This window comes from Ambystoma mexicanum, chromosome 7p (assembly GCF_040938575.1).
Source record: "Ambystoma mexicanum isolate Mex_15411 chromosome 7p, UKY_AmexF1_1, whole genome shotgun sequence".
NCBI classification, from domain to species: domain Eukaryota; kingdom Metazoa; phylum Chordata; class Amphibia; order Caudata; family Ambystomatidae; genus Ambystoma; species Ambystoma mexicanum.
This window is the reverse complement of record NC_090939.1, coordinates 757,741,807-757,767,771: the sequence shown is the minus strand read 5'-3', so window position 1 is coordinate 757,767,771 and position 25,965 is coordinate 757,741,807. Positions and strand designations below refer to the sequence as shown.

Below are 25,965 nucleotides of genomic sequence, written 5' to 3'. Positions count from 1 at the left end.
AGGACCGTGCCCTGCCATCGGCCAACGCTGCCTAAGGTGTGGAATGGAAAACCACTTCCAAGTGATGTGCAAGGAACAGCTCCCCGAGAGCAGCTCAACTTGCCAACGAACTGCCACCCGCACTGCAGAGACACACATAGAACAACAACGCCCCGTTGAAAAGAGTCCGATATACCCCATGACATCCTATCAACGCCCGAACACCGTGAGAGCACTAGAAGGAGTCCAGATTGAACCAGATAGGAGAGACCACGAACTGTACGACATGCGCCAGAGAGAACCAGTGATAACGCTGGAACAAGGAACAACATACATGGGGGATCCCATGCCACCTCATGCACAAGACACGGATCCATACACCAATTCCCCGCCGAGACATCAGCTAGGGGTAGTCGAACAAACCTATTACTTACAAGATGGCTACGACAGGGAGTACATCTGACTCCTCAGCATCGATGTTGAAGACTCCTCGGCTCCCAAAGTGACAGTCCAAATGGGGAACACCATGAACAAGTTTGTGGTCGACAAGGGAGCGACAGTAAACGTCATGAACGAGGATCTGTACCATGACATCGCCTCTCTGTACCCCCTTCGAGAATCCAAAACACACATCTTCCAATGGGGAGCAGTCCTGCCCATGACATCAAAAGGACAATTTCAATGCAACCTCACACACCGCAATCTTACGGTGACATCCACGATCCATGTCGTCAAGAGCCCATCTATAGGGCGCTGCCTTCTCAGCTACCGGATCGCCAGTGCCCTGGCACTAATTGACCTACACTACGACCGATCAGAAATAATAAAGGGACGCCCCTCTCCGAGAGAAACCATTATGGCAATATCAGGCTGACCCCTCACAAAAGGAGACCTCAGACATCAGTTCCCAAGCTTTTTGAGGGAGTGGGAATGCTCAAGAACTCGCCAATCAAATTACACATCAACCACAACATCACGCCAGTGCCACAGCACCCCCGCAAAGTGGGTTTCCACCTTCAGGAACAAGTATCAAAAGAGATCCAGCTCCTCCTCACCAACATCATAGAGAAGGCAGAAGGACCAACGCCATGGGTGTCCCCAATAGTGATAGTGCCCAAAGAGAAGGACGCCTACGCATATGTGTCGACATGCGCATCCCAAATACCGCCATCCAAAGAGAAAGGCACCCAGGCCCAAGCCTGGAAGACATGCTGATCAGGCTAAATCAGTCGAGGCACTTTTCAAAATTGGATCTCAATCAGGGCTACCACCAGCTCACCCTGGATCCAGACTCAAGATCCATTACCACATTCGCAACCCACGAAGGACTCTTTAGAGACTAAACTTCGGCATATCATCTGCTGATCATCTGCTGCAGAGATTTTTCAAGAGACGATCAGATGCCTGATAGCATCTAAAATGAATGCCCTAAATTAAAGTGATGATATTTTGATCTTTGGGAAGGACCAGGAACAACACGACAATGTCCTTATGACCATCTCCAAGACCCTACAAGAAGCAGGACTGACATTAAATTAACCCAAGTGTGACATCAATAAGACCAGCCTCAAGTTCTTTGGGCACATATTCTGACAAAGGAATTATGGCTGACCCAGACAAGATCAAGGCCATTACCGACCTCCAAGCCCCCATGATGACGGCAGAATTGCGCTCTTTCTTGGGCATGGCAGGATATTGTGCATGCTACCTCCCGAACTATGCCACAATAACTGACCCGCTCCGCACTAACCTGAAGAAAGACCAACTCTTTGTCTGGTACGCACCCTGCCAAGCGGCGTTCTAGACCATAAAGGAAAACCTCACCAACAACCATCAGCTGGCTTACTTTCACCCAGAGTGGCACACCATCATCACGGTAGATGCCAGTCCAGTAGGACTTGGGGCCATCCTTGCTCAGACTGACGCTGCAGATAACACCCGGCATACCGTGGTGGCATACGCCAGCCACGCCCTCTCACACACAGAAAGAGCCTACTCACAAGCAGAGAGGGAAAGCTTAGCCGCAGTATGGGCTTGCGAGAAGTATCACCATTTCATCATCGGCCGAAAGTTCACCCTCGTAACGGACCATCAGGCACTCCTCTCAATATTTGGCAACCCCAAAACCAAAATGCCACCCCAAATAGAACGCTGGGGAATAAGATTGCAGGAGTATGACTACGTCATCATCCACAAACCCGGGGGTGAAGCCAACCCAGCGGACTACCTGTCCAGGCACCCCACCATGAACAAAGATGACACCCTAGCACATGAGGCCGCCGACTACATCTTCTACCTGTCCTCAAATGCCATGCCACCGACGATCTCAATGGCAACGTTTGAAGAAAGAAGCAAGGCCGACCCCACAATCAAAACCGCAGTCGCACTCAACCGCTCTAACCAATGGAGGGAGCGCCAAAACACTGGAAACAGAGGGGAGGAAACAGACAAGAAGGAGTGGATAGCCAAAGTGCATGAAGAACTAATAACCACAGACCAAGGCATATTGCTATGCGGAGACAGATAAGTAGCCCCGAGAGACCTCAGGAAGACCCTGGTAACACTAGCCCATGAGGGTCACAGGGGAATTGACAACACAAAACGAATTCTCAGAAACTATGTCTGGTTTCCTTACATGGACGTGATAGTTGAGGACATGCTGATGCACTGTAGACCGTGCCAACTGGCAGCAAAGGGGCCAACCCCAAACCCCCTCCAACTAACCACACTTCCAACAAGGCCCTGGCAGAAAGTCGCAATGGACTTCTACAGACCCCTGGAAGAGGGTGGGTACCTGCTAGTGATAATAGATGATTACTCCAGGTTCCCATTCATTAAGCAAACACTGTCAACGTCATTCATGGAAACAGCACCCATCATAGACGAACTATTCAGTGAGTGGGGCATCCCAAACACTGTCAAGACAGATAACGGATCCCCGTTCCAAGGACGAGAGTTTGCGAGGCTCGCGGACCACCTAGGGTTCCACCACCAGAAGGTTACACCACTCTGGCCCCAAGCTAACGGGATGGTAGAACGGTTTATGGCCACCATCAAGCTGACCAGACAAAAGGCCGTGGTAGAACAAACACCCCACACTCAAGCCATCTGCAGTATGCTCAGAAGCTACCAAAACACTCAATATGTGGCGACAGGAAAGACACCCGCCGAACTCATGGTGAGATACCAACCCCGGACACGCATTCCCCTTGGGTTTGACACATACGCCAGAAGAAGATGCGACCATCAGAGAACGAGACACCAAAAAGAAAAGAAAGGCCAAGCAATGGGCCGACAAGAAGTGGAGAGAGAAGGAACATCAACTAGAAGTAGGACAAACCGTTCTAGTCCGGCAAACTCAACGCAAGAAGACAGACACCCGCTACAGCCTAGAGCATCGGGTCATCACAGCCATCAAGGGACCCATGATCACAGCGACGGGAGAGACGGGAGAACCAGGGGACATTACCGGACATTCCTCATTCTTCAAGAGACTATACCTGGAAGAACCAGAGACACAGGAAACAATAGTGGAAGATTTGAGTGGAAAAGAAGAAATAGAGCCTCCACTGGAAACTACTGGTGAAAGCAGAGAATCTCCAGGGAGACCGATCAGAACGATAAAGAAGCCAGTGAGACTCATCGAACAGATGTAACTGGACTTTTATGTTAAGCACGGGGGAGGTGTTGTACGTGACTGGGAAAGGGACACAGCCCCTTTAAGAACGGACACACACTGGGAAGCGGGAGGAGGGCGGAAGGGGAGGGGACAAGGGAGGAAAAGGGTTAGTTATGTTCTAGGAGAATAAAGAGAGGTTGAATACAATGGTGGCTCTGTGCTTTCGTGGTATGCCTGGGCGCTGAAGCATGCTGAGGTTCCCCTGCAACAGGGACCAACATATGTTTTGTCGCCCTGGGCCTGGCAAATATTAGATCTGGTCCTATCCACCACATTGGTGCCGTTTCTCGTCCCTTCTTTCATAGATTATTTATTTAAACTATGAGTTGAATTGTTTATATACTGAGTGAGACTAATTTATACACAAACCACACCAGAGAGATGTTTTTAAAATGTGCTGGATGGATGCAAATGGAACTACCATAGACCATGGTGAGCAACATAAAATACCTATTTGCAGGGTCTCAGCATTGTTTGGGGGCAGACCGCCCATTCCAAACCCGCCTGCCCTCCCCCGTTGAGGCCACACCCATCAATCTTTCGTCCACACCCAGCACTTAAGTAACCCCCCGTCCTGATGTATCATCCTACTAAAAGCACTGACAGTAGGTTTGATAGAATATGAATCGTGTGAAAATTTGCGAAGTTCAGATTTTATCTTAACTAGTAATTCCAGACCTTAAACAGACCCAACTTATTTTCTGTTTCTTGTATCAGGCCATAATATATATGTTTCATGTTTGACTGTTGCTAGAAAGGCTGTAATTCTGCCTCCCGTGTTTTAAAATACTTTATTGCTAATACATTGACTGTCTCGTACAATTTGTCCAATACCTATTCTTTGTACATATTTCTGTAATTGTATGATTGTACATATTAGCAAATCACTGATTGTGACTTTCACATGTACAAATAATACTTTTCCTATGTTTTCAGATATCTTATTTTTGCGTTTAGTGAGATGTATTGTAAGATCTTCCTGAAAGAGGCTACCTACAGCTTTTGAAGATTCTTTTCTAAGCATTTTTAAATTTGTGGAAATATTCGCAGTGTATGTTCTCACATTCAAGAAAAACCTGACTTTCTGGCTTTTTGCCACCTAATACAGTGTTTCTGTAACTTGTGATGGATGTGAGGCCTGGTTTCCCTCCATAACCCATGTTTGGCACTCCTTTAACCCACCTTTCTCATTTTCAACATTTTTGCTTTGTTATGGCTTTCAATCGATTGATCTGACCGTGACCGGTATAATCTACTATACCCTTCATGGACGTTCTTATTTGATAAACCCTTTCCTAGTGTGACCTCTCAACCCTCCGACCCCTATGATTTGGCAGATAGGATTATTATATGATTCTGGCTTCTCGATTTTTCTGGTGGGGTTAAGTGTTTTTTTGTTTAACGTGTATCTGAAACTGTTTTGAACATATATGTGCAAAGCACTTTCTTTAACTTGTTTTTCTCCAAAATGTTTTTTAACATACTCTGGCAAATGGCATATACACACACATCATACATCATACATATGTTAGAACGGAATATACAAAGTGCAGTATTTCATAGCGCATCGCTCAGACCCTCACGCCACTCACCCTCTGCCCCCTCTGAGTCCCTCTCCCAGGTCCCAACTTTCAGGCAATGGTCAGCTTCGCCGCTAGGAGGAAATGCCCAATCAATGTAGCCATGGGACCTAACAGGGGGGAATACCCCATCACCTGTATCTTCCAGCAATACCACCCGGGGATCCATTGGTATTGACAGGCCCATGATATCGTTAACTTTAGACAGAGCCTCTTCCCAAAAGAGATTCACTTTCCCACACGTCCACACCATATGAAAGAGAGACGCCACTTTGTCACATCCCCGCCAGCAACTCGCTGAGTACTCAGCCGACATGTGGTGCAATCTCTCTGGTGTCGGGTACCATCTGTAACAGAATTTGTAGGAGTTCTCCCTGTCCATCACACATCTAGATGACTTGTGCATCCGTGCCCATATTCGCAGCCACGTCTCATCCTCTATTGCCACCCCCAGATCCTCTTCACATTTATGCGTGTAGGGCAGGCGCATTATTGGGTCCCCTGCATCCGGTAACTTATACTTGTATGAGACCCAGACCCTGGAGAGGCCCCCCTCCACTCCACCACCTCGATAGACAATTCAAGTGCATTCGTTGGCTCCCCATTTTGTGAGAGGGTGAGAAACCCAGTGACACAATTGAGCATAGCAAAATCCCTCCATTTTGGGTACAGTGAAGACCTCCTTACACCTGTTAAAGGTAAGTGGGCATTTGTCCCTGTAATGCTGCTGCAACCTGTCTAGCCCCATAGCGACCCGCACCTCAAAACTCCCCTTTTCCCACCCTTGCTGAAAGCCTGGGTTATTCCAAATGGGCATAAGTGGTCCCACTCCTGATAGTGCTCCCCATCTGCGGAGCACCTTCCCCATATGGTAAAGTGTATTCCTGTCGGATTTAGCAAGAAGAATCCAGCAGCTCAGACCAGGCGACCCCTTTCCACATAAGGAAGCCATGCCAATGCCACTGCTGGATAGTCCTGCTGAATCACTTTTTACATTGGGTTTATGTCAGCGTGGCTAAATTATAGCGAAACACACCAGGGACCTCCAGTGTCCCCACCATCAATGGCTTCAGCAACACTCTTCTCGAGATCCTCCCCCGTATGAATTAAAAAATCTTTCCCTGCAGGGCCCGCAGCTCAGAGTTTGGGATCCTGACGGGTAATGCTAAACAAAGGTAGAGCAGCCCAGGGATCAGGCTCATTTTGCCAAACCAGGACATTTCTTGCCCTCCCCATCTCACCAAGTCCTCTGACAGCTCCTTAAACAAGGACGGGAAGTTCCATCGAAAAACCTCAGAGGCTTTACTTGGAATCTGCACTCCCAAGTATGGAATAGCCTCCTGGTTCCATTTTCCATTTTATTGGGGCCAGAGCACTCAAGGGAGCCCTGTCTCGAGGCTGCACCAAGACATCCAATCTGTGCGATTTGTTATAATTGACCATGAAGCCTGAGACCAGTCCAAAGTCTGCCAGCTCCCGCAAACCTTCCGTTAAAGAGGCACAGGGATACTGCAGGGTCAACGGAATGTCATCTGCATAGAGAGATTTCGTATAGTCTGCCCCGCGCACCCTTATCCCTTCTATGGCCGCATTATTCCTGACGTGACCTGCCAGAGGTTCCATATTCAAAGCGAACACCAGTGGGGACAGCGGGCCCCCCAGTCTGGTTCCCCTGGCTATCGACAGACTGGGAGATTATCGCCTGTTAACTCTGATGGAGGTCGATTGGTCCTGGGAGAAGTCCATGTCCTACGTGGTGAACCTAGGGCCTAAACCAAATGCTTTCAGAGTATCTCGAATGTACCCCCAATCCACTCTGTCAAATGCATTGTGGGTGTCCAGCACAACTATCCCCACATCTACACCTAAAGTCTGCCCCACCTCCAATAGGTTCAGAACTCACCTCACATTTTCATGGGTACTGCGCCCTGTGATGAATCCCGTCTGATCGCTATCTATGACCCTTGGGAGAGCCTCAATCATACGGTGTGCCAAAATCTTAGAGTACAGTTTAGATTCTATGTTGGTGAGAATAATGCGGCGATAGGAGTCGCAGAGCGGCGGATCCCTCCCTGGCTTGGGGATCAGAATAGTAGTAGAGAGTCACATAGTTGGAGTTGTCCTACCTATCCCCAGGACCACATTGAAGAGAGCGGTGAAAGGGGGAACCAGGATAGAGCAAAACTTCTTGTAAAAGGGAGCTGTAAACCCATCTGGACCCGGTGCCTTATTTTTCAAGGTTTTAATACCCCATTCTACTTCCTCCGGCAAGATCAGACCCCCAAAGAGTCAGGCTCCTCATTTGACAGCTTTTGTATGCCCGCACCTTCCAATTTGTGCGTCAACTGAGCTTGCCTCGCCTGGAACACCTCCCTGAAATGGGTCTGAAATAGCTCCAGTTTATTAGCTTCCTCCCACTTCAACACCCCATGTCTGTCACGCAGGGCCAGGACTATGTTACGACATTGAAGTTTTCTCAAATTAGCCACCAGTAGCCATATTGTCATTGGTATAGTAATATTGTCTGGTTTTTAACATTGCTTGGGCTGTTCTGTCTACTAAGTGTTCGTCCAGTTTCTTATGCACTAACCTCAGCTTGAGCACACGGAGCACACGGACCACGCCTCCTGTGCTGCTGTTCAGCAGCCTTTACCTCCTCGTCTAGGCCTTTCTGGACCAGCTGTCGTTCTCTGGTGTAGGCTGCAGCTTTACTTATTAATCCCCCCATCACCACTGCCTTAATTGCATCTCACATAGCGCCCGGTGGAGGGCCTGAATCTCTATTTATCTCTCTACATAGCACTGAGTCCCTCAGTACTAGGTCATACAGCTTCCATGGGCACCTACTCCTTTCTGGACTGGCCACAAATTGCCAGGGTAAACGATACCAGTGCATTGTCAGAACGTATCCATTTACCTATTTCCACTCCATGTATGCAAGGTTATAGCGCACTAGGGATCAGCATTGGTCTAATCTGGTCTAATATCTCGATTTGATAATTGATGATGTTTTTTTGTTTGACTTTGTGGTATATGTTAACTGTGCAATGATAGCCGAGACCAAACATTATATAAAAAGGTGTAATCACAGGCCCTGAGGAAGGGTTTTGACCCGAAATGCATAGGCCGCAGTTGTGATCAATTCTGCCACGACAAAGTGATTTGAAGATTGGAATACTACACAAATTAAGCTTGATTAATTAAAACTTTTTTGAAAAAGGAAACTATTCAAGAATACCTCTATTTTTTTTTAACTACACCACTATCTAGTGGAATAAGGGAGTGCAGCCAGCACCGCTGGCCACACGGCCAAGGTCTTTTTTCTCTATGTTCTTTTGGTGCCACATCATGGAGGCACCTGTTTCAGTGGGTTTACACCCCAAGCTTTGATTACTATATCAATATAATATAATTGAATTAACTTAAGATTTAAGGAGTGCCTAACTCACCACAACCAATTGTTCGCCTTTCCATCCGTGAAATTTGAGTTGGAGCACCCAGTTATGTAGTATGAAGATATCGAATTTCTCACTGATAACAGAGCCACTACACTCGGCTTCTCAGCCGAAGAGGTAGAAGCTATCCTTGGTCTAATTAAAGAAACAGCGCACAGCACAACTGACAAGAATCCACAAAGTAAAATTAAACAATTGGAATACTCTATCAGGAAGATCGTAAATTGCATGCGGTGACTCTGAGCAGATACTCTAAGGCACAGTGTATCCCAAGAGGTCTCAGGATACCTTTACGACCTACTTTGTGTAAAGAGAACAGCAAGTTTGTTCAGAAATGGGAACAAATTTTGTATAAGTGTTCACTTGATGTGATATTGCTCACGATTAGGGAATTGTCTAGCAATATTGAACAACTTGAAAAAGAGATTGAAACTCTGTCTAATGATATAACAGACTTGACAGACGCAGAGTCCTTTGCCGAGATATTAACGGACATCAATAGTAAGCTTGAAAGTTACAAACAGGATTTGGAATCAAGAAAGATAAGGAAATTTAAAAGGGATACGTATGATTATTTGAACAATGAAGTATATACCTGGGCAGATAAATATTTGAATCAACCACGACCCAGCAAACAGACAAGTGACAAGAGCAGTTCTGAATCTGACATAGCTGAAACTACAGATGAACGCACAGCGGATGGTACTGCAGCGAGCACATCGACAAGTAGTGCTAGGCCTAAACAACCATTGAATGCACAAAGGAGAGATTTTTTAGGGTCAAGAGGAAGAGGACTAGGAGAGGAAAGAGAAAAAGAGCCAGGAATGAAAACGAGGCTACAAATGAATCAAAATTAGTAGTCAATTTATCTTCAAGATCTTTATCAATGAAAGAGGTGAGAACACTAGAAAAAGGCCTTAAATTTGTTCCGACTCATAGTAGCAACATGTTTGACACTAAAGTAGAATTGTACAAGTTGGTGCATAAATTGAAGTTAAAGACCTTCTTCGCCGAAACGAGTAAGGACGATGAATTGGAAACGCCATCGGAAACGGAGTATGTTGAATTCAAACCAAGAAGTACATTTTGTCCACCAATTAATGTACCATCAATTGACATCTTTCACAATATGGTGCTCAAAGATATCAAAAAAATACAGTTCCAACAACCAAGAAAAGACAATTTAAGCAGAGGAGAACTGTCTCATCAAAACCCTTTTTTCAGATGAAAAGATAACAATTAGACCCGCTGATAAAGGGGGAGCACTCGTGATACAAAACACTGAACAATATCTGCAAGAATGCCTTAGACAATTGTCCGATCAGACCACATATCGAATGTTGACACATGACCCCACGAAGAACATTAAAGAGGATTTAGAAAGACTACTTGACATAGCAGTCGAAAAATGAATGGATTAGTCATAAAACCAGAGACTACTTATGGACACCTTATCCTAAAATTCCACATCTGTGCACTCTGCCCAAAATACATAAGCGACTTCACAATCCCCCAGGAAGGCCTATTGTGGCGGCCACTGGAGGCATGCTACAACCTTTAGGGACATATATAGATTATTTTCTCTAACCGTTGATACAACAAACATCTACATATGTTAAAGATACTTCACATTTCTTACAAATCTTGGATCAAATGACGTTAACATCTGAAGACATTCTTTTTACAATCGATGTGACTAGTCTTTATACTAGTATTCCACATGATTTGGGGCAAAGATCGGTAGAAAAACTATTGTTGCAAACAGAATCAATAGGAGCGAACAAAGAATTCCTAATGTTGTTGCTAGATTTTATCTCAACGCATTCATGCTTCGAGTATAATGGTACATATTACAATCAATTTTCAGGCACGGCCAAGGGTGCCACCATGGCACCTGTGTATGCCAATAGTTTCATGTTTGATTTTGAAACCACCCACATCATCAGCAATCCACAATGGAGCAATCAACTTAAGAAGGGGATACATTACATAGATGACGTTTTTGGAGTATGGTCAGGCAGTCGGGAAGAGCTAGATAACTTTCTGTTTTTTTTTAACAACATTGACAGTCGGTTGCAGTTCACAATGGAAGTAGGTAATCCTAACGTACATTATTTGGACGTACAGGTCATTATTACAGACTTGAAGATCTCCACAACGGTGTACACTAAACCTACAGACAGAAATAACTTGCAGCATAGGATGAGTTTTCACCCGCCGAGTATCCTACGGAATCTACCGTTAGGCAAATGTTACGCATTAAAAGTGAGTGATTCAGTGGAGTGCGAGATTGAACTGAACAAGCTACAGGAGAAGCTTAAGGAAAGAGGATTTCCTGATGAAGACCTTCAAAGAGCGAGAGGAAAGACAGACATGCGTGATCGTGCACAACTGTTGATTACCAAACAAAAGCAGGAGAGTCCAGATTTGGTATTTGTCACGAAGTTCTCTGTACAGAGCCGACAAATTAAGGATAGCATTCTGAAAAGGTGGAGTGTGTTACAGAATGATAATAGAACTAAAGAGCTATTTGTTAACCCTCCTGTTTTTGCTTATCAAAAAAGCAATAACTTAAGGAATCTGCTAGTTGACACACAAGGCAAGCAAAGAAACAAACAGAGAACACCCGATAAACATCCAGGCACATACCCGTGCATGAGTTGTGGGAACTGCAACAATATAATGAAAGGATCATTCATATCCCATCCTCTAACAGATCAAGTTAAAACATCATGCAACATGTCTGTCAGAAAATGTTGTATATGCTATCAAGTGTCCCTGTGCCCAGTATTATGTGGGAGAGACCGCACGCAAAGTACGGATTCGCATCAATGTACATAAATCATGTATTAGACTCAATAACAGAACCTCATCAATAGGAAGACATTTTCATGATAGTGGACACACTGTTGCCCAGCTCAAATTTGCAGTTTTGGAGGTGATACCAACCAAGGGCCAGAACACCAACATGAAGAAATTGAGAGCCCAGAAAGAGGCACGATGGATAGAAAAGATGGGGTCTATGGCTCCAGAAGGAATGAATGAGGAGCTGGATCTTAGTTGCTTTTTATGAATCAGCCTAACTGTGTCTCGAGGTTGTGTGACTCAACATTGTGAATTTTGAATACACATGCATAGATCTCTGGAAGGGAAATGCATTTTTAGAGATATGTATTTAGGCAACACTAAATCACACATGTAGTAGACTTGATGTACATCATATTCATGATTTTTTGTAAGTCTTTAGCAATGTTTGCTGATTGAATTTTCGTATGCTCCATCTTGATTTAATTCTTTGATTTATGTTTTATAATTTTATTGATGTGTAGGTTCAATCTGTTTACAAATAGCAGGGAATGATAGTCAGGTGTATAGACATTAGTATCACATATAGCCTAACTACGGATAGTAATATGTTCGTTTATAAGTACACGAGTTGTTAATTACTCTTACACCATTGCAATATGGCTGCATGACGAGTTCAGATAGAGCTATGTTGTGAATCCATTCTAAAATGGCTGCCGTATATTGAGCAACGGTTGCCGTGGCAACAGGTTGCCGCTACTACACTTTTCTGTAGACATATCCGTGCACGCGCGCTTAGCGTTCTGCCACGGCAGGGAACCGCGATTCTTTTTCATCCAGATGTAAGTAGATACGTAACACTAATGCGGCTGGTTTCACCCAACGAGCAATTTATGAGCATTGACACTTGTCCAATCTCTTTACTGAGACCGTGGCCGTGTGAATTATTCACCCGCAGACAAGACAGCTGGCGAAAGTGAGAGGCAGACAGCTAGACTGTTCGAGTCCAGCTGTACACAGTGGATCTACTCAAAATGTAAGTCTGTAATTATGTGTAAAGATATGGAATGAATTTGAATCAACACGAAGCTTGCGGTTATTTACCCATACGCGGTCGATCTCGTTACAGAGATCACAGCTGAACAGGCATTCTTCCCACAATTAAACCGTGGGTGAAAGTGAATGTTTTTTTGAGTATCCAAGCTCATTGAAGGTTAGTGGCTGCGGTTCGGCATGCTCACTGATAGCTAGATGATACTATAGATAAATTGGTTAACATTATGACTATCCCACTTTATTGTAATTTTTTGTTCTCCTTATTATTTTTACTTTTTTTATTTTTGATTTTGTTATTTTCCAACCTCGACATGATGCATGAAATCCACACCATGTTAATGAAAATTGGGTAACATATTATCGCTACTGGATTCTCTTTGAATTGTATGATTATGACAACGTATGCAAAATAATATGTTGATATGGAAATATCTCGATTTGATAATTGATGTTTTTTTTTTTGACTTTGTGGTATATGTTAACTGTGGAATGATAGCTGAGACCAAACATTATATAAAAAGGTGTAATCACAGGCCCTGAGGAAGGGTGTTGACCCGAAATGCATGGGCCGCAGTTGTGATCAATTCTGCCACGACAAAGTGATTTGAAGATTGGCATACTACACTAATGAAGCTTGATTAATGAAAACTTTTTTGAAAAAGGAAACTATTCAAGAATACCTCTATTTAGTTTGAACTACACCACAATCTAGTGGAATAAGGGAGTGCAGCCCGCACCGCTGGCCACACGGCCAAGGTCTTTTTTCTCTATGTTCTTTTGGTGCCACATCACGGAGGCACCTGTTTCAGTGGGTTTGGACCCCAAGCTTTGATTACTATATCAATATAATATAATTGAATTAACTTAAGATTTAAGGAGTGCCTAACTCACCACAACCAACTAATCTGGAGAAGTCCCCATGATCATGTGGGTGGAATGAGAAATATCTATCATCCCCATGGAACAGCCACCACCAACCCCAGTTCCCTGAGTAGCGCTGCAAAGGATATAGCATATTTAAAGTATAGTCTAGAAGCGGTTAGAGATTTGTCCAACGGACTAAATTAAGACAGGAAGCCCTCCAGGCAAAAACCCTGCCCCACACTTGGAGCATATAAAGATATCCGAGTGAACATGCGCTCCCAGATCAGACCTTTAACACACACATATCTACCCTGGAGTTCCCGCAAAATCTGAACCCTGGACAGAGGAATGTGCTCACCCAACAATACTGCCTAGCTTTTTCTCTCTCCACTCCCCTGAGGCAAAGAATTGTCTTGAGTATGTTTTTATTACGCAGCTGCTTTTTGTTCTGTACTGGCAGGTGAGTTTTCTGTAGAAATACTATGGACAGAGACATGTCGCTCAGTTTTCTGACAACCGACTTTCTCTTTAAAGGGGAGTTCAGCCCCTGCATATTCTATGTGCCCAGCTGGATACAATCCTCCCCCTCCAGTTCCAACTCATTTCAAGACATGACTCGCCGCTCGCCCAGCATACACCTACCAGAAACCTCCGCACTGAAACGCCCGCATACATGTTGCGTGTGCCCAATACTATCCCACAATAGGCATTAGCAACTTAACACCCCCCAACCACCCTGCTCCCTTCTCCCCTAAAACAACCAGTAAACATTTGTCAAACAGATACTTAAATCGATCACCCCGATATGTGGTATGGGAATCCGACTTGGAAGGCACCTCATAACGCCCTCAGACCGTACCCCCTCACTCCCAAGTAACCCAACCTTTTCACTCTGCATTGCATTTTAACATTTACCATGAGCCAGGAGAGCTCAACCCCATAATCTACATTTATTCCCAACCTTACTGGATTCAAACCCCTTCAAGTTGTCTGGACCGGACCCTTCACTTTCTTCCCCCTTCCCACCTTCATCCATTTCTGCAGCGCATCCTGGCTGGGGTCTGAGCTCAGCTTCTCTGACTCAGCCTCCCCACACACCTCCTCCCCAACCCTCAACAGTCTCTCCTCTTCCTTCAGTGTTCGAACAGCCCATCGCCTCCCTTGGTACGAGAAATGGAGTGCTGTAGGAAACCCCCATGTGTAGTTCCCCTTTTTTTCCGGAACCATTCAGTCAATGGTTGCAGCGCTATCTGATTCACTAGAGTGGTGGAAGCCAAGTCCTGGTACAGGTAGATGGACATATTATGGAAGATGATTGCCAGAGAGGACCTAATCACAGTCATTATGCGTTCTTTCAACTGGAAGAAGTGCGCCCGGGATAACACATCTGGAGGCCTGTCCTGGGGCAAGGAAGTCAGGGCCCTCGCCCGATTAGTCCTATCAAATTCAATAGCCGAGTCATCAGGAATGTCCAAGGTGAAACGGAAGAGGCTTTCCATAAAGTCCGGAAGTTCATCATCGCGCACAGCTCAAGAGATACCACAGATTCGGATGTTGTTTCTCCGGAAGTGATGTTCACCATCTTCCTATTTATCCTCCAAGGTTTTACAACATGCCTCAAAAGCCTCCATTTCATTTAAAAATTCCCCCACCGCATACGACTGCTTGCACAGTGTATCCTCCACCTCTGAGACTCGCTGTTCCGTCTCCAATAATCTCCTATCCAGTGCCAAAATCTTGTGAGAGAATTCCTCTATGCTTTTGTGAATTTCAATTCTAATCTCAGCCAGCAGTTCCTGTAAATCTGCTTTGGTGGACATCTGCACGAGCTGGGCCAGAAGCGGGACAGCGCTGTGAACTAGGTTTGTCACCACCTCACTGCGTTTACTTTTGTCGGCTGGCTGTAACATTGTGGAGATTTCACTTTGCTTCCCTGACTTCGAAGTCTTCGCCATGCTGCAGAGTCAAGATCCGGAGTGGGCCCACACAAGTAAGACACTCTACGGTCCCCCATGGGCAACCCTTGAGGCAAGCAATGGTAGGCTCAGCAGCACACCTCTTCCCAGCAGCTATGTGCACCAACGGATTTAAAGCAACAACCGTGGTAACATTGCTTGTATGCTTGCCTCTCGGTAATAGCTCACTAGGACATTTGTGTGCGACAATAATTCCATGCCAGGTTTCCTCTAGATGCTGAATATTAAGCAGTTAGAAACTGCATTTTCTGCATGTCAACCCATTCTCAGATGCCTACTCACTTGCTTCAGCACCACTTCAAGCTTTAAATTGGCATGGACTGTGTGCTGTCGACCCCTAGTGGTGTTAATGTAATGCAGGTTTACAATGGTGAACTCCTCAGTAGCTCACCCACTCTCAAGCGCTGGAGGCACTCAAGGTCCTGACAGCAGGGACAGCCACACGCCCCCTGAGGCTCCTTGGCCCATGCTATCCGCCTCCTGGTAGCTGCAGCGCTACGCTCTGTATCTCTCAGCCCGAGCCTGGGCACACAACTTCTTCACTGATTTGGCCAAGGCATGCCGCATCAGACTGCCCGCTGTATGGCAGGCATCACCGTACTATACACTGCAGAGTGGAGGATCGAGGCAGGCGGCCTCTGCTCTCCACTCGACTCCACACACACACTGGCAAGGAACCTCTGGCGCATCCGTTAGCCCGCTTGGACGCCCCCTCGGCCGTGCAGCCCCCAGAGCCACCAGCACTGCTGCAGACCAGTCCCCAGAGCACCCAGCAGGATTCCATTCCTCTGGTACAGCAGCTGGAGTTTTTAACATGAGGCGGACCCAGCCAGATCACCTCTGCCTCGCATCGCTGCCCTGGGCCCCTTGCAGCCGAAGCCGCGCTAGCCGGTGCCATCTTGCGGGCTCCTGGTCCGTCCTCCGGGAGCCCGATCTCACGCTTGCATGCACCTTCAAACATCAGAGGAGCGCCCGTGGGGACTACATAGCCTCACCAGGCTCGGACATGTTCTTGGGCATCAGGTCGGGACACGGGGAGAAGGGCACGCCACTTCACTCACCCTCACTTCGCCAGAGGCTCTTAGGGAGCCATTTTCTGGATGACGCGCCTAGCCACGCCCCTCCAACCTTTAAAATATTGCATGGGTGTTATCCAATTTTCATTAACTAAATAACTTGTTTTATTTAGATGTTGTATATGTTTTATTTATTGTACAATAATGGTATTTAAAGAATACATACTAATTATTTTCCCTTGGACTTCCATTCCTCTTACCAAGTGAAATGTCTCTTATGACCACTTCAACATTCTGGCCTAAGGTGCAATTATGCTATGTGAAAAAATACACACACTCAGTTAGTGGCAAAAGGAATGCCATTAATTGTATTGTTTAGCATTAAGATAATTATTGCAATTGAAAGAAACCAGTGCAGCTGGACATATTTCTGAAAAAAACAATGCTCTACTTTTCAGTGACTAAACAAACTTACAGAAAAGAACAGATGCAACAAAAAGGCCCTTTTTATTATGTTCTTGCTTTTCTAGTGTATGATCACTTGCTCTCTCTCTATGCATAAACTTGTGTATATATGTGTGTGTGTATATATGTATATGACAATCAATTAATTAACCTATTTTTTCTTTAGGATACCATAGATAACATGGTTAAACAGCAAGAGCAATGGGAGGAGTTGAGCACGGACCACCTCAAAAAAATTGATTGTTTAAAAAAGGAACTTGAGAGATTGAACTCGAACCATACGGAAGAAGTTTGTACACTGCAACAAAAACTGAAAGAGTCGGCAGATCAAATGATTCTTCTTGAGGATAAGCTAGCCCTGCAAAGTAATCGAGAAGAAGAAGAAGTTAAGACACTGCAGAAAAAGCTTGAGCAACAGAGATCCACTTACGAAGAGCACATTTTGAATTTAAATAAACAGGTGGAAGCATTAACAGTAGATAAAAACATTGAAATTAGAAGTCGAGAAGAATGTGAAAAGGCTGATTTGATTCACCACCAGAGAGAAATTGGTGATCTCAGAAAGGAGCTTCTGAAACTGAAGTCTTTCCACCAAGAGGAAATATGCAAATTAATTTGTCAGCTTCAAACTCATGGAGAAGATTATGAAGAGGAAAGGCAGAAAGTAAAACAATTCATGCATGAGATATCTGAGCATTACCTGTCAAAAGAAAAAAGTCTTCAGGAGGAGTTGCATCAAAATAAAGTTAAGAATGAGCAGGAGATCTTTGCCCTTAAAGGAACTTTAAATGACCATAAAGAGAACTTGAACAAGACTGCAGAGGGACAGAACCTCACATCTTTAGAAACTGAAACTCAAGACAAAATGAATCATTTGGAATATGTAATTAAGAATTATGAATCACAGCAAAGCATATTAAAAGATGAACTCACCTACACAAATAACGTTAGGCTAAAGCTTGAGCTTGAAGTCCAGCACATGAAAGATGAGTTTTTTCATGAACGGGAGGATTTGGAGTTTAAGATCAATGAGCTGCAGCTTGCTAAGGAAGACTATAGTTGTCTAATAGAGAAATTGCAACTGCAGCTGAAAAGTGGGAATGAAGATTGTGAGGTAATCAGAAGTAGGCACAATCAAGAAGTTTTGGTTTTGAGGGACCAACATAAAAAAGAAATGTCAACATTAAAGGAGAAAATCATGTCAAGTTCAGAACAAGAAACCTCCTCTTTGATGTTCGAAATTAATGTTCTCAAGGATAAGTGCGATGGACTCTTGCATGAGAAAGAAGAAGCTGTGGCACAATATGAGGGTTTGAAAGAAACCCTTGTGATACTTCAAGATGAGCTTGGAGAATCTGCAGGAAAGATCAGTCGCGAATTCAAAGCTTTGAAGCAGCAACAGGCAACAGATGTCCAGGAACTGCAGCAGAAACTCAGATCGGCTTACAACGAAAAGGATGTTCTTCTAGAAACTGTAAATAAACTGAAAGCTGAAGTGGAGGGGCTATCTGCCAAGCAAGCAGAGTGTGAAGACTTGGTACCACAAATAAATGTTTTACAGAAGTACAATGACGAGATGATGGTTTCCTTAGAGCAAAAGAATGCTTTGTTAATAGAACTTGAAGAACAAATCCGCCATCTTAGCTTTCAAAATAACGATATAAGAATCACACTAGAAGCCTCACGTGAGGAAATTGTCAAGGTCCGAAATATGTGTGAAATGGAGCAGGCCCAGGCTTTAGGTTTTCAACAGAAATCGGAAGCCGTTACCAAGGACTACAATGAATTGAAGCTACAGCGTGAAGAGTGTATGGAAAAGCTAAAAGAAACTATAACAGAAAAGGACCAAATTTATCAGAAATTAGCAGAGTTAGAGGAACGTATGGAAGGCTTCATGCATGAGAAGGAGAAACTTTTGTCTGATGCACAAGCGCTAAATAATGAAGTACTCCAGCTTCGTGAAGAAAAAGAGCAGCTTCAGAACTTGCAAAATAAATTACAGCTGGTTACTGTGGCAAAAGAAGACTTAAACACATTATATGAGAATGAACAGCAGCAAAAAATATTAAATGAAGAAAAGCTATCATCTGAGATAAAAGCACTTCATGTTCAAATAGGAAAGCTGCTTCAAGAAAAGGAGACCATGTCTAGAGATTTTGAAATGGTGATGTCAGAAAAGGATGGTTCATTGGTGATTAAAGAACAGATTGAAAAATTGGAAAACAAACTGAAACTGGCAATTGAGGAAAAGGCGGAGTTAAGTAAATTGTTAGAAACAAATCAGCATGTAAAATTAATTAATGAGGAAAATCCATCAACCAAGGTGCAAGCCCTTCTTGACACAGTGGAAACATTATGTGAAGAAAAGGAAAAGATGAGTAGTGATATTGAGAGCTTCATGGCAGAAAGGGAGGCATTTGTGGGGATTAAAGAAAAATGTGAGATGCTGCAGAATAAATTGCAGTTGGTCATTGTTGAAAAAGATGAAATGAGCATGTTGTATGAAAAAGACCAAAAGCAAAAATTGATTAATGAGGGAAATCTGTCGTCTGAGATTCAAGCTCTTCATTCTGAGCTGGGAAGGCTTATGGAGGAAAATGAAAGGATGACTATTGACATAGATCGGTTTGTGACAGAAAGGGATGATTTATTAGTGATTAAAAATAAAGTTGAGAGCTTGGAAAATAAATTGCAGTTTACGGTTGAGGCAAATGAGGAGTTAAGCAAACTATATGAAAAAGACCAGCAGCAGAAATTACTTATAACATCCCACCTTAGAGGCTGTCTAGTGCAAATGGGCAGCATGCCTTTGGATGAAGATAAGGAAAACACAATTAACTCTATTCTTCAAGCTGTAGATGAATCCATTGCTAGACTGAAAGACGAACATCTCCGCATGGTTACACAAAGTGATGAGCGGTATCTTCTGCTCCAACAAGATATGGAGCGACTTCAGGAGGAAAATGAGGCCCATTGTGCAGAGCTAAGGTCTCTAATTGAGGACTATGCACAAGAACAAGTAGTTTTAAAAAAAGAGTTGGAAGCAACTCTATCAGAAAAAGAAGGCTTGCAGAGGGATCTGCTTGAAATGAAGAGTGCAAATGAGAAGGCAAGGCAGGAAAATCTTGATCTACTTGCTCGTATGGAGGAGGTCACAAAGAAGCTGGAGTGTCCAGAAATTGAAGCAAAAGAGCAACCTCCCGAAGCAGCTGAAGAAAATCTAGCAGGCTTGCTGGAACAGAAGGAGTCTGATCTTTGCAATTTGAAAGCAGAGTTCACATTCCTGAAGGTTGGTTTAATTTGTATTACTTTCTTTAAGAGTTATTGTTGCATTTCACTTAAACTCTTTATAATGTTTGTTGATTCCTGTGATTGATCCTGTGTGCTCCAGGACATTTTGTCCTTATGGATGAGAAATAAGTTTGTTTTTCAGCACACACATTTAGTTATTTCTATTGCAGCTCCAGGCACAGTTTGGATTAAGAACAGTGTTGGTGGGCACCATAGTTGCACACATCTGGCTTGTCTAAGACCAATGTGCTGTCTGGCTCCAAAGTGGCACATTGGATATATACTTGTAGCTACACTTACCACCTACTTCACTTTCTTTCTGCATACCTCAGATGTCATTGAGAACTTCAAACTGTATCTATATGAGGATTTTACTGCATTTCCTTAAACGTTCTACGTGAAGGTGTCCATCTTTTAATTTGGGGAAGGGTGTATGCTCCAGGTGTCCTTGTCGAATCTGCACCAATGTTTGGTGCCAAGTTGTGACTCAAAACACAGACATGCAACGCCATGGCTGTTAGGGAGTCGTTACCCAAGGTGTTCAGCAGCCAGCACAATATACAGAAGGATATGGGGGCAGAGGGTGCAATCAATTGGTGCCATGAATCCTATTGTTCAATGAAGCCAGCTCTTAGAGACACGGTACTGCTCAGCATAGTCATTTTCTGGCAAAGGAGAATTCTCATGCCTTTAGAACTGACAGTGAACCACCAGGAACCAGTTCAAGAAAGAAAGAAGAGGTTTTTCAGATCACCAAACGAGTTGTCCTCTAAACACATCACCTTTCCAGAAAACTGCATCATTAGGCACCTGATTTAGTCTGTGCATAGCTTCATAGAAGAGGATTCCATACCCGTTTTGGAAGAAAGTTCCTTTCTGGGACAATGCTGTTCATCCCTTGTGACCACAGCTCCTTTCTGGAACAGCGGTGCTCAACCATTTTCATCACATCTAGTACAAATGTTTAGTCTGCCAAAGCCCGCACACATGCTTCTCCAATGGCTCTGCTGCCATGCACAGTTTGGTCACATGCTCACATTAGTCTGCCGTGGGGCCTGATGCTGCAAAACGTGTTCCATTATCTATAAAGCTTGCCCTACCATGCTTAGAATTAATTTTATTTTTGATGATAAGGGACACCACACTCACATTTCAGTTTGATGACTTTGGTAGTAATGGTGCGGAGTCCCACAGGAATTTGGACTGGATTGCAACTATGAGCCTTTGCTACACACCAGTAAATTGGGGAGTTGGCCGAGGATTTGAATTGCCTGTGTTCGTGAGCTGTGCTTTGTGGTCCTTGTCCTAGTCCTGTGGATGAGGTTGCTTTTTTTTAATACTGTGATGGGCAGGGTCACAACGCCTTGGGGTATAGCCAAGTAGAAGGTTCATTTCCATAAATATATTCTGGAAACTGATTTCAATGCTGGCTTACATGTTCGCTTCAGTGATGCCCTTGTTTTCGTTGTGTTGGTACTTTGACATACTCTCACCACTGTGCCTGCTGTCTCTAGGAAGGTGGCTTCTAAGAATAGATCTGTGTCAAGTGATCTACCGTTCCTTTTGACACATCTACCCATAGGAACTTGATGGTTATTTTGCTCCACCCAACACACTTTTTCCCTTGACCATCAGATCGGAAGCCAATGGAGTTAGTCTCCTCAAGTCAGAAGGTATTTGCCCCTGACAGCCAGGCCCTCTATAGAGCTACTGCTGCATGCATGCATGCATGCATGCATGCTTGCTGGCTGCAACCATACTATTAAGTTTTGCAAACTAGGCTTCAGTCCACATGCCTGCTGTTCTGAAGAGGCTGTCCCTGCAAGTTATGCTAAAAATGTGAATGTATCATATGGGTCGTGGAATGGTGAACTGCTCAGGCAGGTTCATGAGCATGGGGCTAGCAACTTCCAAAAAAGGCACCTCTTGGTTTTCATTTGCTGTTGAGGAAAATCCGCTGTGAATGCCTTTTTTTTGGCATTCACATTTTTGCGATGAAGGGTGGTGAGTGTATTGAGAACTTCAAGACCTTGCCACTGCCAAAGCCTTTGAACAACCTGCTCCTTTTACTTCATGGGCTTTTCCGTTTTGCACGTACTTCTCTGGTATGTTTTTACAGCAGGGAATGACTCATCAGCAAAAGCAAGAGGGTCATCAGGGGAACTTGGCTTCTATATTGAAAAGTTTGCCGTTTTGTTGGCTGGTTTATTTTTCTCTGTACAATTGTCACTGCCTGAGCATGACATTTTATAGTGGTCTTTTTTTAGGTCTGGCTGAGAGTGCTTTACAGTTGTTCCATAATGCAGACAGCATGCTGAACCTTTCAGTTATTGCATTTGTGTCAGCCATATTGCACAAGTGTTGCCTGGCTTTGGCCAATACAGATTTACGGGGGTACTTATTTTGACCTGTGTATTGAGGAGATGGGCTAAAACGGACCAGTCGCTTCTTTCCTGAGTTCTAGTGGCGAGGGAGAGCAATGAAAGTGAGAAAACACTAATGTTCACCTATATACATTTCCTTATTTGTACCTGTGTCTGAGACCGGGACCTGCATCAGGGATGTTTTGTGTACCTCAAGTAACCCTGCGAAAGAAAGGTTACGGTAGTGAACTTTAATCTGAAAAAACAACAGTGGCATGTGGTTAATATTTAACTATATACAAAGAACTATGAATTCATTAGGTCAACCCTGTTTATAATTCCTAACCGACTCAAAACTTTATATCAATAATCCCAAAAGTCGAATCGCATCAAACAAAACAGTCAATTATTGTTGCGATGTCATCATGCATGTGCACATTTGATAAATATTCTAAAACCTTTTTACAAAAATATTGTTCTTTTTATACATTTTTGTTTTATCATCTTGACAAAAATATGTATTCACCAACACAATGATCCATTAATTTCCACCTATGATAAGTAAAAATACAACCAACATAAACAGCCCCAACATGCGCATTTTTTCTTTTCTTTCTACAGTGTCCAATGCCCCAGACTTTTAACACGGGCTAAGATTAAAAAAACACATTGGTCTTTTAGTTTCCTGAGCTGTTAGAATTCTTATACAGCTCTAATATTGTCAGGAGGTAACTTCAAAATGAATTTCTCATAGGAGCTGAAAAAACAACAGAGGGACTTAACACCTCATATATACTTGTAATTTATTGTACATATTTATATTCAATAACAGTAGGGTGAATAATTTCATTCCTACCTGGTCTAAATCCCCATCTTTTATTCATTCTACAAAACCCTCTTTAATGGGTTCTCATTCTTTGAATACTATAAAAAACGCAAATGCCTTATTACGAGTCCGGCGGTAACCCTGCCGGTGCTACCGGCGTGTTGCCGCCGCACTCGGAATGAGGCATTTGCCCGGGAAGTCAGGCGCCGGTAAAATGTAAGTCCCCATTCCCATAGAGTCCCATAGGGAGTGGGGACACGGTAACAGTGCTTCTGTGAACCGTCTGCCAACCGTGGCCGCTGTGCCCAGCAGGGTCAGACCTGCCAGGCACAGCAGCCCCGGTAGGCAGACTCCTAGTTTGCCGGTCTGAAAACAAGGCTTCCGGTGAGCTTACCGGCACCCTTGTTTCCCGACCAGCAAACTTATAATGACGCCCTATAGTATCAGATCTCAACGGCTGTTTTACATTTGACTTCACACGTCAGTAATTTCTATTCACAGAACGCTGCTCACCTTATATTTATGCTGATGTTTCTGGGCAAGACTCGCTGCTTAACAAATATCGACATGTAAAGCTTAACATAGTGCAGCATAAATCTTTACTTTCATATCCTGAGTTTTAGCCATTTCTGCTCTGTCACTGTATTAGCCAACAGACAACTAAGGAGGGGTGTTTAGAATAATATAAAGCTCACAGATTTCTTACTACCCCTTATTAATCTATCCTAATTTACCAGTGTGAGCTCACACGCGGTCAAGCTGCAACACCCCATTTTACTCTTTCACAGTGCGAGCCGTGGATAATTGGCATTCTCCAAATTAAGAAAAGCCTGACCAGGTGTGCGACAACACGTGGTTATTTACTAGAGAACTACAAAACTCATGGGAACGGTAGTTTGAACTAGAGTGTGACCACGTAATTAGATAAGTTACAAAGTTCTTCAACAAGGTCATTTATGCTGGTGTACTTCCACGTAGTTTGTGGGGAGCCCTTTTTGTCCCTGTTTTTAAGAAGGGGCTATCACTGTGCCCCAGAATTACAGGCCTATTTCTTGACTCCCTAGGTATGATTTTTGGTAAACTTGTAGAGACAAGGGTGGAAGATTGGTACCCCGAACATAGGGTGCTTTCCTCCCTGCTGGCGAATTCAGGAAAGCGGTATCAACAATCGATCAGGCATTCCACTTACTATTAGTACTGTATACATTTTTTGCTCTCAAAAAAGCAACCAAATTATCTTACCTTTGCTGACCTCGAGGCAGCGTTTGATAGTTTTTCTCATCCAAGGATTTGAAACGCTTTGGAGCAATTAGCTGTCCTAGGTTCTCTCTTAACTGCTATACGCCTCTTATATTCTAATAACTATGCTTGGGTAAGGGGAAATGCTGATGCAGGGCCCAGCAAACCTTTTAACATCAACATTGGAGTTTGTCAGGTGTGCGTATTGGCACCCCTGCTGCCCAGCAAACCTTTTAACATCAACATTGGAGTTTGTCAGGTGTGCGTATTGGCACCCCTGCTATTCTCGTTGTTGATAAAATAATAATCAAACTATCAGCAGAGGGGAAATCAGAAAATTGCATCTTTTTTTATGCTGATGATGCAATTCTTCTATCTAAAATGCCAAGGAGTTTACAGCTCCAAAGATCAGCTTTTCGCATATAACTAGAGAACAATGGACTGAGATTGAATACATCTAAAACAAAGATTCTCATCTGCTACCCTCCAAGATATAGGAAGCTTCACTGGTTGTCATTCAGTCTTGAGAGGAAAATAAATTAGATGATGTGGATTACTTTGATTACTTAGGTGTCGGGATCGATTCGCCCCTTACATGGAAACCTCAAGTGATGAAGAGCAATACTATCCTGAGCCATAAGGGCGAAATAAGGCTAAAATTTCCCAGACAATTTGGGGATAGAATAATATCAAGTGCCCTTTAAGTTTACAATGTGTAAATGGTCCAGCAACCACATATGGAGCTAAGTTGTGGGGCCACAGAGATGTTAGCCCAATACAAATTAGAGCGAACAAAATTGGCAAGAGGCTTCGCTCTCTGCCATATAGTACACTGTCAACTGTGGCATGGTTGGAATTAGGCCTGGGAGGAATATCTTATAAACTAAAACCATTAATATACTAGGTGAAAATCTGGATGAGCGAATCCCTTAGGGGCTATCAGGTGGTTTTAATTATTCTGCAGCAGGTCACTTACCATGGCTCAAATATGTAAACAATATGCTGGCTAGATTACATCTCCTGGAGCGTTTGTTTTATCTGTGGTTTATGGGTATACATCACAAAGCTAGTTTGATTAAATCCTATCGTCTCTGGGTAGATCAGACGACTTGTAGCCTGACTGTAATGGGCAGCCTTGCCCCTGAATGTTTACTTATCAAAAGCGCCAAAGATTATGAGTCACATTTAGAGGGATGGGACCCCAAGAACCATCTGTTTTTGCTGAAACTTTGTTTGGGGATTTTGCCACTTAGGGCATTTACATCAAATTAGGGGACAAATCGATCTGCGACATGCCATCATTATAAAACAACTAATGAGACATTTCTGCATTTCCTTCTATTTTGCCCATTGGTCAAATCATTGAGGACC

General features: G+C 43.8%; 1 protein-coding gene across 2 annotated transcripts in view; it reads left to right on the top strand.

Annotated features, from left to right (window-relative positions):
• Positions 1-25,965, top strand: part of GCC2 (GRIP and coiled-coil domain containing 2) — a 1,745,187-nt gene that overhangs the window by 385,202 nt on the left and 1,334,020 nt on the right. For both annotated transcript variants that reach the window (XM_069636885.1, XM_069636884.1), the window contains one exon: positions 17,042-20,164. In XM_069636885.1, coding sequence (XP_069492986.1) covers positions 17,042-20,164 — 3,123 coding nt within the window. The remainder of the gene's footprint in view (positions 1-17,041; positions 20,165-25,965) is intronic.